Source organism: Ruditapes philippinarum, unplaced genomic scaffold, assembly GCF_026571515.1.
Source record: "Ruditapes philippinarum isolate M1 unplaced genomic scaffold, ASM2657151v2 ctg2589_1_1_1_1, whole genome shotgun sequence".
NCBI classification, from domain to species: Eukaryota; Metazoa; Mollusca; class Bivalvia; order Venerida; family Veneridae; genus Ruditapes; species Ruditapes philippinarum.
In genome coordinates this window covers 216,499-232,447 of record NW_026857848.1, presented here as the reverse complement: position 1 = coordinate 232,447, position 15,949 = coordinate 216,499, and the positions used below count along the sequence as shown (strand labels likewise).

Below are 15,949 nucleotides of genomic sequence, written 5' to 3'. Positions count from 1 at the left end.
ACAAGTGGTTTCTAGACCTAAGGGTTCTTTAGCTATTGATCAGAAACCGTTTTTACTTACAAGGTCAATGTGACCTTGACCTTTGACCCCTTGACCCCAAAATCAATAGAAGCCATCTACTGGCCATCTACTGATCATGACCAATCACCATACCAAGTTTGAAGTTCCTAGGCCTAAGGGTTCTTTAGTTATTGATCGGAAACCGTTTTTGCTTACAAAGTAAATGTGACCTTGACCTTTGACCCCTTGACCCCAAAATCAATAGGGGTCATCTACTGATCATGACCAATCACCATACCAAGTTTGAAGTTCCTGGGCCTTAGGGTTCTTTAGTTATTGATCGGAAACCGTTTTTGCTTTCAAGGTCAATGTGACCTTGACCTTTGACCCCTTGACACCAAAATCATTAGGGTCATCTACTGATCATGACCAATCACCATACCAAGTTTGAAGTTCCTAGGCCTAAGGGTTCTTTAGTTATTAATCGGAACCGTTTTTGCTTACAAGGTCAATGTGACCTTGACCTTTGACCCCTTGACCCCAAAATCAAAAGGGGTCATCTACTGATCATGACCAATCACCATACCAAGTTTGAAGTATCTAGACCTAAGGGTTCTTTAGTTATCACTCGGAAACCATTTGGTCTACGGACCGACGGACCGACAAGTGCAAAGCAATATACCCCCTCTTCTTCGAGGTGGGGCATAATCAGACTATAATCTGTCTCATGTTTTTAAATTTTGTTTTGTAAATATGCGAACTGGAATATATATTTTGAATAAACTTGAAACCTAGTAAGTCAAATATTCAAATTTGTGTTTGGGATTAATTCAACAAACCAAAAATAGCAAAAATAAAACAATCAGAATTTATTGCCAGATAAATCTTCATTTCTGTTTAACATATTTAAATACATGTACAAGATAAAACAAAACAAAAGCAAATATTAGGAAACATTATGCTTAAAACACTCTGTATGGGACTTAAAACATCTGAAAACTTCAATCTAGCAACATGCATGTATCAAACATTACAGATACAAATGATTATATACATGAAAATGTAAAATGAGCCGTGTCACGACAAAACCAACATAATGGGTTTGCGACCAGCATGGATCCAGACCAGCCTGCGCATTCGCGCAGTCTGATCAGGATCCATGCTGTTCGCTTACCAAGTCTATATCAAGTACAGAAACTGATAGCGAACAGCATGAACCCTGATCAGACTGCGCGGAGGCTGGTCTGGATCCATGCTGGTCGCAAACTCATTATTTGGTTGTCGTGACACGGCTCAAATATTAAAACAATTTCATATTAAAGACAATAAAACTTTTTTGTAATTTCACTATAGATACAAGTATTTTGTACAGTTTATCACTGGGCATGTATATCCGAAGTTTGGAAGCGTAACTGAGAGGCCATCTGTGTTAGGTGGTCAATGTGTTAAGTGACATTATGCCATTTCAGGTGTAAATGGTCGGGGTAAAAGTCATAGAAATTTGATGTATTGCCATATTTGTGTTCAATTTTTTATTTTACTTTGCCTTAATTATTCAACGTAACACATGGACATTCCTAGAATGTATCGGTAGCATTCGGTTTTTACAAAGATTTGGACAGTCATTTTACAAAAAAGGTAGATTATATTGTCCTAAACATTTTTCAGTACATCATTGACCAGCTAAACTGCACATTAGCTCAACTGCACATCGAAACAATGAGCATAATGTCATTTTAATTTTTTGCAGAAAACAGATGCAGACAATGTTGTCAGAAAGAGATATTTCTCAACAAAATCAGTTACAGTATATCATCAACATCCGGGGAACCAATTAACGTTCCCATTAAAATTGTGTTTGTAAAAATACAGCGTTAAAATCTCAGAATATCACAGTTTTGTCACAACTGCCTTTATGCTTTGTTTCATTTACGAAACAGGATTTTAAACTATCCAGGATTTAATATCACACTTATATGTTCTACATGCGTGTACTGTTTGCAGAATAATTTCCATCTGTTCCAGATGCACCATTGTCATAAGTAACAGTGGTCACTAATTCGTCATTGTTTATGTCATTAAATTCAAGTTTTGATTTCTTCTGGTTTCTATCTTCAGAATCGTCCGTTATAGCTTTCATACAACCAACTTTACGACAACAATAACAGTGTCCGGTAATTATCATCAGAAAACGATCAAAGGGTGCAAGTGACCGCAGTGGTTCCGGAAGCCATTTCCAGTTGCGCATGACAGACGGAAGCCAGAGTGGCCGCTTGTTCTGAATGAGTTTGATGATCAATATTATGATGATAAGAACAGCAATTGGTATAAATACTGCGGCAAGAGCGATCCAGCTGGCCACTGACAGACCAAAGCCGGCTGCGGGAAATAAGAAAAAGGCTACAAACAGGTACATAATTGCAAACCAGCGGTATTTTGCAGTTTGGACCCCGAGAAATTTCGCCATTCTGATTGGTGGTCGGAAGAATGGAAACGGATAGAAGATACATATCCCTGAAATATTGAAGAACAGATGACACAATGCAATTTGGAGCGAATTTGGAATCTTATCTGGGTCTTGCGCGAAAGCGGCAAGAATTCCCGTAGCCGTTGTTCCGATGTTTGAGCCAAGTGTTAGAGGATACATCCTCTCTAGACTAAGTACGCCCATACCAACTAGTGGTGTTATTGAAGAGGTGAAGATTGAACTTGACTGTACAAGAATTGTTAATCCTGCACCGATAAGGATAGCAAGATATCCTGTGAAATAGCTGCATTTTCCCGGAAAGTTCGCGTTGATGAATTTTCGAATAATGTGAGCGATTTGTCCTCTTAGTAATGAATGTAATAGTTTGACAATCAGAACGAGGCAAACGCACAACAGAACAAGGGCGATAACCAGAAGAAGGGCACCAACAGCTGCATCGCTCCATTTTCCTGGCTGCGATATGCTTTCAAACATGAACACACCTGAAAGAACAAAAAACATGTTCAACTCAGGTTAAGTATGCTTAAACGATACAATTATTTACTCAAATATAGAAAGATGATACTTATTATATATATAAAATTAGTCAAGTGTAAATCTCGTAATACAAATTTATTGTTAGAAAAATCAGGCAATTTTAGTAATAAAGGTGTCTTATATGATTCAATATCAACGATTGAAAGGTTATATTACCCAAGCGATGTTGATATAACAAACTACGCTTTAAACAAAACGATATAACATGTCAGATACCTTAATAACGAATTTATAAAACAGCATAATCACTTTTATGAGGAAAAACGAAAGTAATACTCCGTAAATTAACACCAGCAGTGTGCAATATGTTAAAAAAAACCCTTTAGATTATCATTATTCAATAAAAAGAGCCTTACAAACATGCATAATTAAAGTCTATACTTACAAGTTTTACAATTTACGCTGGTACCATTGTCAAGTTTATCACAACATTTGTGCTTTATTATAGATTTATCCAAGTATTCCTCATCCCCATTTGCAATTTTCGTAATCACCTTTTTGTCGATCTGTTTCATAAAACAAAACTTTTAATTAATGTATTTCTTTATTTTTATTGAGATAGCGCCTACTTTACACTCTGTATAGGAGCATGTAACACTGTTGATATTTGTATAGCGCTCTTGAAAATTATCAAAATGTTATTTCTTCTAAGTGGGGCACATGCTTATTCTATCTCATTACCCCTAAGGTCAATTTCCCATAGGCCTCTGTTATTCTTACTGTTAATGCAAGTGTACCACGTGACTTAGAAATTTGTACTGGTACAAGGGCAACAGTACTTTTCAACAGTATGAAATTTGGTCACGTGGTCTATTTTCTGAATATGATAAAATGGCCGCCACTTTTTCTCGATTTATTCTTATTTTCGTTCTCCACGATAGAGCTTCACCAAAGGAACTGTGACACCCATAAAATCTAGTTGTTTATTTGCACCCTGTATACTAACAGATGATTTGAAGACAAAACTACTTCCATACATACAGCAGTTAACTTGTTGCAGCTTTAGTTAACAGTACAACCTTTATCATTGATGAACCAGTAGTACTTTAAAGGTATCTTACCTGAATGACAAGCTTAGTTAAAGGATTTGTGATAACTTTAAGGTAATCTCTATTCAAGTCTTTCATATCCTCGTTAAATTGTGGGATACTGTCAATTATTGCACCACTCAGTGCCTCCAAATAACCTGAAACAATGTCGTACATAATTTATACAAATAATATAGTTTGTACAGTCCTACTTAATTCAAGAAGCAACAATGAACTTGAAATTGAACATTATTTGTCAAAGCTTAACATAACTTGTGCCTTTAAAATGACGTCTTTAATTTTGGCCGTTATAATTGAAGTTTTAAACTCGTGCCTACTATGAGAAAAAAGTGCAAAATGAAACTATTTATTTAAGTTAGTTCATTTTGATAAGTATTATGCAATAATAATAATTAAATATCGGCTATCTTACAGACCTATCTTACAGACGGAAATATATTGTTTCTTAATAATTTAAAAGCACGCACCTGTAATTACTTCTATTGGCAGAAGAACTAGAACCGTCAGCCAGTTGAAAGCATCGTGGACCGTAGCACCGGCAAATGCCCGCCGGAAATCGTCCTTATTGGTGATCTGACCAATGGAGACGATGGTATTGGTTACAGATGTGCCAATATTAGCTCCCATGACGATCGGAATAGCTTGTTTTACCGTCAATACTAAAAACAAATAAAATATAAATATAAAACTAGTATTATATTGGAAAAGCTTGAAATAAATATTGGCATTGAGATTTTTGACATTTTGAATCAATTCTAAATACGTGCATGTTTAAGAAATTCAAACGATCATTACAAGGGTTATAGGGCAACATGTACATTTTGCAAAAAAGTTTCGTTCTGGCTATTTAGAATCCCTCCCATTTTTTCATGTTAATCGTATGGCATAGATATATAAAATAAAATAAGTTAAAGGTAGTGAAATATTTTGCCAACACTTTGTTATTACACTTAAAAAAGTGAAATTTGACAGTCAATTAGAAACACAATTAATAAACATTTTGTGAGTAAAGCTGAAATGAATGGTTTCTTATTAAACGTCAGGTGTGCCCTAAATTTAAACACATGCATCAGAAACGAATAAATCTCTCCTTTTTCAAAAAAGGTCAATATGAGTTTAATAACGTGTAAGTGATGTTTTTAAAGCATTTTAATTGTAAATAATATAATTTGAAGAAAGTAACGTTGAAATGTTGGTAAAATGTTGACAAAGTATTTGACTTCAATAAAATACTAAATATTAATGAGCTCCTTGACAGTAAGTCACAGAGGCAAAAGAATGTAACGATAATTGGCCAATGAGTATTTTTTTTAATAAAAGGACAACAAAAATAAAAACCTTTCCAAAAAATATTTCTTACGCACAATGGGCCTTTAACATTTTGAATGGTTTAGTTCAAAGAGACTTTAAGATCATAACTTACATTCTCCTGACCCAACCATACTGACAACTATAGACGTGGTAGTACTCGAGCTTTGTAACAATACCGTGGCCAGTACACCTATCATCAAACCTGCCACAGGGTTCGACAAGATCTCATTCTCCGAAAAGGCCTTTCCTGCGGCCTTACCTGTTATAATGTAGATCAATATGAATTAGGAATGAACAGGACAAACAAATACATTAATTACTGACAAGTTATCTATTCAACATGTACTTGAAATATGAATGCAAAGAGTAAAAAAGATTTGATTTTGATAAGCCAGCTTTTGCATTTGCTCTGAATTTTCGTGCTGTAACAAACTTTGGATTCATATTTTTGGAAAACAAAACACGCTCAATCGTAAAGAAAAACATTTGTATGTATATTTATAGGTCATTTGTTTTGATGACCCGATTATTTACACTCTAAATAAAACGCTTGGAAAAAACACTTTACCTCCAAGAAGCTTGAAAGCATCACCGAGAAAACTGAGAGAACATATGAAGATGTATAACGCCCCTAGCAGAATGACAATCTTTAGAATGTAGTGTAGAAACAACCTTTGTAACTTCTCGCCGCATGTTAATTCTGAAAATAAAACAACACAATGTTCTAGTGTATATTTTACATTGGTTGAATATTTGTACTGTTTGTTGAAAATTTAAGCCAGTATCATGTTATAGTTCAGCAACGCTGGGTTGAATCAAAGCAAAACGTTTGAAAAATGAACTCTGTAGAGATGAAAGACCAAAACTAGTTGGGGAGCGGTGGCCTAGTGGTTAAGGTGTCTGCCTTTCAACCCAGAGATCATGGGTTCGAGCCCTACTCGGGTCAAGACCATGTTTCTCCATATGACACCAGTACTGGTTGGTTCCAGGAAGAGGACTCGAAAGTGATTAATATAAGTTGCAAGAACTTGTTTCGCAATCGAGCTTAAATAAATATGTTTAAACCAAATCTAATTGCCATGATCGCCGCCCTTAATTAACTTTGCCAAAAACAATAGAAGTCTTGACTATCCGTGCTTTCTTTCATTGCTGTTTGAAAATGTAACCGAAGTTAAATGTTTGAGGGTTCATCGTTTATTCAGCAGTAAATGAATAATTTACGATTTTAAATTCATTATAACTCTTATAACTCTTGAAAACATTTTAGAAACGTAATTTTTATTGACAATAAGACACGCACTATATAATAGAATCTGGCTTTTTTTAGAAACAATATATTGTCTTACATGCCTAACATTTTTAAAATGTTCACTTCTTACCATTCCATGGTTTGTAATCTACACTAAGCTCTGGCAATGCCCATATGTCTTCTTCGACAAGTATCGAAATTCTGTCCTGAAGTTAATTTAAAATAAACATGCATTTATGTAAGCTCCCTTGTATGTCAATTTCTTCTAACCTGTTTATAAATCACTTATAAGAAACTTGTAACACAATGATGGCGGGAAGTACTATATCCTCAGATTTAAAAATTATGATATTGCACAACAAGCTTGAACAATATATTATGCATGTACGTGTTTGTTCATGTGAAATAAAACTCTTAGTTTAGTAGTAAGTAAGTAAATTTAAAGTAAGTAAATAGTTTATTATAGTGACATTGTGCATTTATCATTTCACATACATAATAAGAATACATACAAAAACACCCGGCCCATTGGACCTATAAGTCACTTTACTACTAGTTTAGTAGTAAGCCAGACAGGCAACTACATGTAGTAACTTTTTGGACAAATGTAAGTAATAATGATTTTCATTATGTAAATTTTACATTTTATTCATTTTACTGATAAAAAACCCCCAAAAAAAACCCCACGTACATGTACTTGAAAACTATGTTGTATATATGACAATGTACTAATAAAAGTTCTGTTCAGTGCTCACGCATGCGCGCACATGCACAACTGCACGCACATCCAACATTCAAGGTATCAATGACCAAATGCATTACCATTCCAAAAGGAACTACATTTTTTGTTTGGACTTAATGCATGTATATTACAGAATGTTAATTAATACGAAAAATTTCATGTGCGCTTAATAAGAAAGATTGCAACATACTTTCGATAATGTCAGTCCTCGCACGGTGGGCACGTGGTAAATAAATTTTAGACAATCAAGTTGAGCTATGCAACTTTTCAGATTATCAGACTAATGCAATTTTTGCTATATCTCATCTCAAACTATAATGGCCTTTATTAAACTTTCTGTATCAATCATTTAAATGAATGTACATGTACTTATATTTAAGAAAGGTTATAAACATTTAAACAAAAAACAGGTACATTTACATACCTCAGAATCTTTTTTAAACGCTGGATTATCCAAACCATTAACACCCTGGAATAAAAAGAAATAATAAGAACGTCACTCGTCATTCTTGTACTGATCATATGTTGTTAATATGTAGCACAGAATTTTTGTAGTGTTTAAATCTCTGGGTAGTGAGGGGACACAACAAAATGAGCCATTTGCTAGCAAATGCCTAAGAAACGGGTATACATTTATCACCTACTTTGATGTGAACAATCGTCTGTAAAAAATGTACACATCCTTTAACAGATATAATTAATATAATACTAAATATGTAACATGAACAACCGCCTTTTTCTAATCTCAACAAACGTTAACTATTTTTTCTTTAAGTCTTTCAATGTGTGTATGGTTCTGTTAGATTGGATAATAACTCAATTGTAAATTTAGATCTCAAATAATGCGAATAAAAAACGCGGATGTGACGCCTATGACAAGTTAAACTCAGTCACCTTGAGTCAGACATCACTTGGTTTATTCAATGTTATTCGAGCAACACATAACTTTTGTGAAAGAATCTTATGTCAGCGTAATACGGCGGAAATAATCATGAATAAAGTTAATGCAAATAGAGGTAAGGAAAATTTGAATGTAGAAAATAATAAATATGCACCTTCTCCCATGACCCGCTAGCCTTATTCGCTCGTGTAAAGTATTTTACGTAAAATATTTAGCCTTACAGTATCTGTTTTATGTGGATATCTTTTTCCAGTGAATGAAGCTTTAGAATAAATTAAAATACACACAATAAGATCCACCCTTAAAGATGACACATAGTACAGCTCCTGTACCAACAAAACACATGTTATTCAGTGAAGAACATTTAATTTTTACACATCACTTATATCAATTGTGCCTGTAATTTAGTTAAACATAACCTGTTTATAAATCAATACAGTTTTTGTGCTCATTTTATAGCGAAATAGTCAAACAAAAATCTAATGCAAATTCCAGTTCTAATTGTTTGAACCATTTTGCAGTTAAACAAAATTCAAGCAGAATATTACATCAAGCCGATCTTTCATGCTTAAAAGCCAATTGCTTAATAATAAATGATAAACGCGAAAAACCAATTGCTTAATGATCAATCCAGCTCAAAGAATACACTATAGAAACCGAGTGTTCCAAACGTAAAGCCGGGAACCGTTCTCGTACATTGTATTGGTTGGACAAGAATGTTTGGGAGTCTGCAATCTTTACTTTATTGAGAGTTGATGATAACTAGAATTTCTTTATTCGTCTGGAAATTTTTATTATATTAAAGTATTTTTATAGACAGTTGACATGGACAAAATAACTGTCTGACTTGGTCAGACCTTCAAGTGTCTATGTGATCATCTACATGCCGTAATCAATCATCCCATCCGATGACTGTTTTTTTTCAATGACTTCCCTACTTATTGATAGGAAAATCTTTTTTTTGTTTATCAGATTTAGTTGCTATAGAAATGGTGACATTTGCCTTATAACAACTGCAATTAAAATTTAAAGTTATCATCGTCTACAAGGCATGACTAATAACCCAATAAAACCTTAGGAATAAAGGTGAACGTGTTCTTTGGTTAATGATCAGGGAAAATTATTGTTGACAAGGTGATCTTCAGTTACGACCATGTTTCTCACCGCATCTAAGTATTTGTAGACTAGTGTAACACTTCTAACAACCGGAAACTTATGAAATGCGTCTCGAAATTTCTCCTAATGTTTTCTGCGTAATTCATACCTCTGAATCTCGGAGCTTTTAAAAACTGAATTTAGAACGATTTTCTGGTAAAATTTGGGTTATAAGAATTCAAATTTACTTCCAAAATCCAGAAATTGAAAAGGGTGTGAAGGATTATTATACTGGTAATGGAATATCTATTATCTTCCAATTACCAATGACTATTTATCTTGACACCTATTAGAGTCACAACGTGTCAATCATGTCAAACCATTGAGGTTAGAAACTGAGAAGAATACAGAGTAAACCCTAAAGACCACCCCGCTGTTAAGACCAATTTTTAAGGTTATTGTATAAAATAATTTGAGAAAATAAATTTTAGAGTGGTTAAAAGTTGTTTTCTGCAAATTAATTTTGTAAAGGATTAATTTCTTATTTGACAGATGAATTATAAACATCATATAATACTGGAAGCAGACCAATGAGAATTAATTTCTGCAGAAATATGTTTGCTCATAGATTAAATATTATAAAATAATTTTGTAGCGTATTTGAAGGATAAGATACATTGTTTGTTCATAAAAATGACCAAAGTAGACCATGGTCATGAAATATAAAAGCTGTGATAAAGAATATCCAAAATTGAGACCACCCCGCAATTAAGACCATTTTGTTCCAGTCACGTTGGTAGTTTTAATAGTGTTTTTTTCTGAATTGTGATGAAAAAACATTACAGTCAAATAGCTGGTGCCTTTAACCCTTTTTCTTACAATAATGTTGCTCATGAGAATTATTATCACGCGTACAGACAAACAACAACAATAATAATAACAAAACACCGACTTTACTGTAGACGTTGCATATAGAGTGAAGGGTATACTTTATGCATCAACAAAGCAAGATGATTTTCGTCATTATAATTAATTTTATCTAATATATACGTGTATGAATGTCAGTTAAACAGCGATGCACAGTTTAGATCAAAATGATATATATATATATACTACTCTTAATAACATATTTCATTTTAATATTTAGGATTGTTAAGTAAACCTTAAAATGTCACAATCTTTTAAATCTGAAATTGCGTCAATACACATTTTATTATATCATTAATTGGCGTGATGTTTACGTGCATATTTCAATCAAATACAACGTACCTGCAGATGTGTATGCAAATGTTTGCTGTAGTAATTTACGGATACAAATAAGAAAATTGTTATACATGTACTTGTTTTACGTGCAAATATAATATCTATAAAATATTGAAATAGTTATTTGGTCGAGGTAAACCTGGTTTAACTCGCGTAGGTTATTTCTGAATTGTGTACACATGAAGAAATACTTTCTAAACAATAACAATATATACTTTAACAAATAAATTCTTATTGCAGAACTTCTTCCCTATTTTACAGCCCTTTTGAATCTGTGACACTATTATACTTTTTACACTAAAGCTTACAAAGATTATGTCGGTTTTAAGATATACATAAAGCATATGCTATTCTATTATAATGTCATGTGAATATGTTGGAAGTTATATATCATTTGGATAAGATGATGATAGGTTGCATTTATAGACTACCTATATACGTTTTATATTCAATTTAATGCAGTTATGAAGGGCTCTCGTGCAAAAGGGTCCGAAACTCACCAGCCACATTTTTCTTTAACTAAAATTGTCAGGGTCTTTTTTCTTCAGGAATGCATATATCTCAATGTTGCTCAATTTATGTTTTATGTTATTTAGTTAACGTAATGTTTAAAGAATCAACTCGTACTAACTTAAATATTTTTGAGTCCATTCAATTCTACCATTATGTATATGAATTTAAACAAAGAATTTCATAAGAAGTAATTTAGCAATGATTTACAAATAACGTTTTGTCGATATACAAAAGACACAAACAAAAATACCGAAAGATATCAAACAATCATGATTTTGTTATACAATCAAATCATGAGGCTGTATTACTAGCCTGGGTTCCAGTCTGTCGATTTTTTAAGTGCTTCTGTTCGGCAAATCGACATTGATACGCTGATAATATCAAAAACACGAACTAGTATGAATAAGAAAAATGATCAACGCCTGAATCCCAAGCTATACTGTATAATAACTTTTCACTAAGAAAACTATATTTGCGCGCGAAATATTCTGCTTAAACCTTTTTACTGCAATATCCACAGGACACACCAGAAAGATTTATTGTTGTACATAATACAAGTGACAAGTTGATTTGCTGAGGACGAGTTGACCAAATAGGTGACGAGTTGACCACTTGGCGAGTTGACCTGATCGCATTAAAGTATTTCACAGTGATTACATTTAAAAAGATGCTAGGAATCGCCGCTCAGTCGCGTATTCTTAAGATTTTTTACGTGATAAAGCCTCCTTCCAGAACAAAAGGGCTAATACTTGTTATTTTAAGATAAGATTCCATTTATTGTAGAGCTTGTACATCAAGATATTTTTTATAATAATGTTAGTGACCCGACGGAAACATGGCAGATGCATCCGCATCCGCCATGTCTCGATCTTTTTTTTATTTTTATTTTTTTTATAAGCTTAGGACAGCATGTGTACGGGTATAATTGGTCAAATCTTGTTAATTGTATATGTCGCCCGTCGTCGTCATGATTTTGTTGACAATACTGAATTTGTTCACATGTTATAACATTATACTTGTATATTGTAATCTGTGTCATTCCAAATAAATTAAAGCAAGTGCTCTCTTCTGTTAAAAAAATCTACTACAAAAGTTTTTTTTAACAATATTTCCCTTACCAAAAAAATCTCTTCTTTTCTTTTTTTTATAAATGTTCGGTATTTTCATGCATATGAAGTCCCGGGTCGTGACTGTTATTGGTGGTCTCGTTATTTTTAAGACAAACCTTATAGTATGACATTCAAATTTTGGTAAATGTAGAATAAACTATTCACAAGAGAATATAATAATCGAACGACGCGCTTAAAATTTATAATAAAAATCCCCATCAAGTGATGAAGAGTTGTTTTTTTCTATTACGTTTAAATATACTATATGCGGTAAACATGCATGTTTTATATTACGGATATCACTGGAGAAATCTAAATGTGGCAAAAAAAACAAAAAAAAACAACAACAACAAAAACCCCCAAAGGTATGGCGTACCATTAATCTAAAGGAAATAATGTTAAACGCATTAATTCCGCGTACTGTGCAATTAAAAAGATAATGTCAAATAAACTTACCTCTTTTTTTAATCCCATTTTTCAATTTTTTCTTTATCGAATTGGTTTATCGACAGCATAATGCAGAAAACCGCTAATATCCGAGTATTTAAATACAAGTAACGGTCTAATGGTGATTGTGCGCCTTTGCGATTTTGTCAGGCGTGACGAAGTTGTTTGGGTTTTAATTTATCACAAGTGAACATATACCAACACCATGACTTGAAAGCATGATCACACATAAAAGTTTTTGTGATTAATTCATAAAGAAACCTTGCTACATTTTACCCGATATGACAAAGGGTAATTGTAAAGAAATTTTACAGCTTCAGAAAATAGTAACATTTGTGGACTTTGTTGGGCCATATTTCAGTCAACACACATACTGAAGATAAAATAGTCTGGTCTAACCGTCTCTCATTATTTCTACGGTTTGTCCCACACCAAGTCAGACCAGAAGTTAAACTTTAACAGGACAGTAAAAGGATATGGAAATAGCACAGGACATACAATGCTTTAGATTTCGCTAGTATTGTTTATAGATAGATAGATAGTTTTATTTCAATCATATTAGGCTTAAAAGCCCACGATGACATGATAACAGCATAATACTAGACAAGGAACAGTGTATATACATATGAAATACATAACATAGCATGATGATAATATCGGAGAAGATCATAACGACAAACTCTTCAAGTATAAATACATTAATGTTGTGTTTAACTTACATATATATGTATAGTTATCATTTGATATAAATGTAATCCGAAACATATATATTTGATAATTGTTTAAAGTATTAAACCTATGTGAAATTATATACATTCATCAAATAATAGGTTATATACATACATGTACTGAATATATCCACGACTCTTGCCACATTCTAAGACAAGAAACATAGAAAATAATGGATGCATATTTAATTCGTTTGTACTGGTTATAACATAAATATATCGGCCTTACCGAAAAGAAATTGCAAGACTGATAATATGTTATAAATTAACAATCATGTTCAAAATGACTTATTGCCATTCATATGTTCGTTTTACATATATACGTTTATCTAAGATGCGATATTTCAACAAAATGAGCACATCGCATACAATGAAATAAATATGCATACTACACAATGTATTATTAACATTATTCATGTGTCATAGCTCTTTCGCCATAGAGACAAAAGAAAATTTATAAAGTATCAAAAGTAACCCTAGAATATATTCATCTTTTGAAAGCATATATATCACTTAAATTAATATAGTATGCATAGTTTATAGAAAAAAAGACAATTTACGTAACAGTATACTTAGACACTAACTTATATTAATGACTACATGAGATTGTTTCAACTAACGGTATTAACAAAAAATAATTATAACTCTAACAAATAATTAAATGATAGAATTTCTTAGTTTAAAAGCTTTTTCAACAAATATTCCTAGGTTTCTTATCACTTTTTTATTTTCTGAATTTAATAATTCTATAAATTTATACATATTTGGTCTGTTCCAAAACTTCTTGTGAATGTAAGTGTTTCTTAATTCTGTATATAATGAGCATTCAATAACAAAATGGTATTCGTCTTCAAGAGTATTGCATATTGAACATTTTCTATCGTTTAAAGGTGTTCTGGTTGTTTTTGCCCACTTACCAGCTTCTACTTGTAGTCTCTGAGAGGACACTCTCAGACGTGTTAATGACTGAACAAATTTATTTGCAGTAAAACAATCAAGAATATGGTTGGTACCTAAAGAAAGAAATATTTCTATAAAACAAAGCTCTACTAGAATTTGATAATCATGTTTATATATGAAAATGAGATTAGTCTGATATTAAAAAATGAGATTATTTTGATATAGATTTATTTTATACAATCAATATATGTTCATTCTCCAATATACTGTTAATCTTTGAATTATATCATGTGTTTATCTATTTATGATATTTGATATGTGTAATGTAACAAGATACTGTATTGTATACGTTACGAAATAAAATTTCTGTTCTGTTCTGTTCTTTAAATTAACATCTGTACAATGACAATGTTAAAGCTTTTAGTTGTCAGCAATTTAGAAATCTAATCGTGCGAGCATTTAAGATGACACAGGGCCTATACAGTTCAAAAGTTCAATACATGTAAATGTCATCTCAACGAGCTATAAATACAATTTTTTAGTTGTCTGAGAGATTATACATATATGTATCTGTTCACTTTTTTTGTTAATTTCTATCACGTGTCATGTATAATCACATATCATTTTCAATAAGTTCATTGACTGCGTGATTTTATTGTGTGATTATGATAATAATTTTGTATAAGATATTTATTACATTTTTGCCTGCCAAGTAAATGTGTATAGTAATAAATGCATGGTTTACACACGAAACGTGAATTTCGTGCAGTTAAATCAGCTTTCAAAAAAAAAAATAAGTCAAATTATGATAGAAACGTTTCTATTAGAAAAGCGATCATTGAAACAAACAAACATAAATCTTGTACATAACCTAGCTTTGTCTCAGATATGTGTGTGGAGTTGGCACAGAGATCGACCATTAACATTCGGCTCGACATTCGATTTATTAATGTCGAGATGGGATGTGAAACTGGCTAGACATTCAGCTCGACATTTGTTTATCTATTCTTTTTAATGGTCGAGCTGCAATATACAGCACAAGATTCAGCTCGACATTTGTTTTCTGTCTCTTTTTGAGTATCGAGTCGGAATGTGAAGCTGGCAACTTTCAGCAGCTCGACAGTCGTTTTTGTCCCCTTTTAGAATTTTGAGTTCGAATCAGATGCTGACTCGACATTAAGCACAATATTCAGCAATGTGAAGCTGAATTGTGTGCTAAATGTCGAGCCAGCTTGACATCACAGCTGTACATTTAATAAGGAAAAACAACAACAACAACAACAACAAGAAAAAAACCAACAAAAAATAAAAAAACAACAAAAAAAACAACAACAACAAAAAAAACAAACAAACAAACTAATGTCGGGCTGAATATTGAGCTGAATGTCAAGTCAGCTTCTCATCTAAGTTCGGCAATGCTGAATGTGGTGCTAAGTGTTGAGTATTCTTCTTATCCAAGCTCGACATTCAAAAAGGAGACAAAAACTAATGTCGAGCTGAATGTTGTGCTAAATGTCGTGCAAGATTCATATCTAAGCTCGACATTCAACAAGAGCTGTCACAGGTGACTGCGTAGCTCGACTAATAAAATACTGGACGCAGTAAAGAAGAAAGCAC

General features: G+C 32.7%; 1 protein-coding gene across 1 annotated transcript; it reads right to left on the bottom strand.

Annotated features, from left to right (window-relative positions):
• Positions 1-854: 854 nt before the first annotated feature.
• Positions 855-12,826, bottom strand: LOC132751241 (sodium-dependent phosphate transport protein 2B-like). Its single transcript, XM_060741401.1, has 9 exons — positions 12,714-12,826; positions 7,801-7,845; positions 6,765-6,840; positions 5,954-6,085; positions 5,498-5,644; positions 4,542-4,733; positions 4,087-4,211; positions 3,411-3,531; positions 855-2,970 (listed from the first exon to the last, which is right to left on the bottom strand). The coding sequence occupies exons 1-9, from the start codon at positions 12,729-12,731 to the stop codon at positions 1,982-1,984; spliced, it is 1,845 nt and encodes a 614-aa protein (XP_060597384.1). The 5' UTR covers positions 12,732-12,826; the 3' UTR covers positions 855-1,981.
• Positions 12,827-15,949: the final 3,123 nt, after the last annotated feature.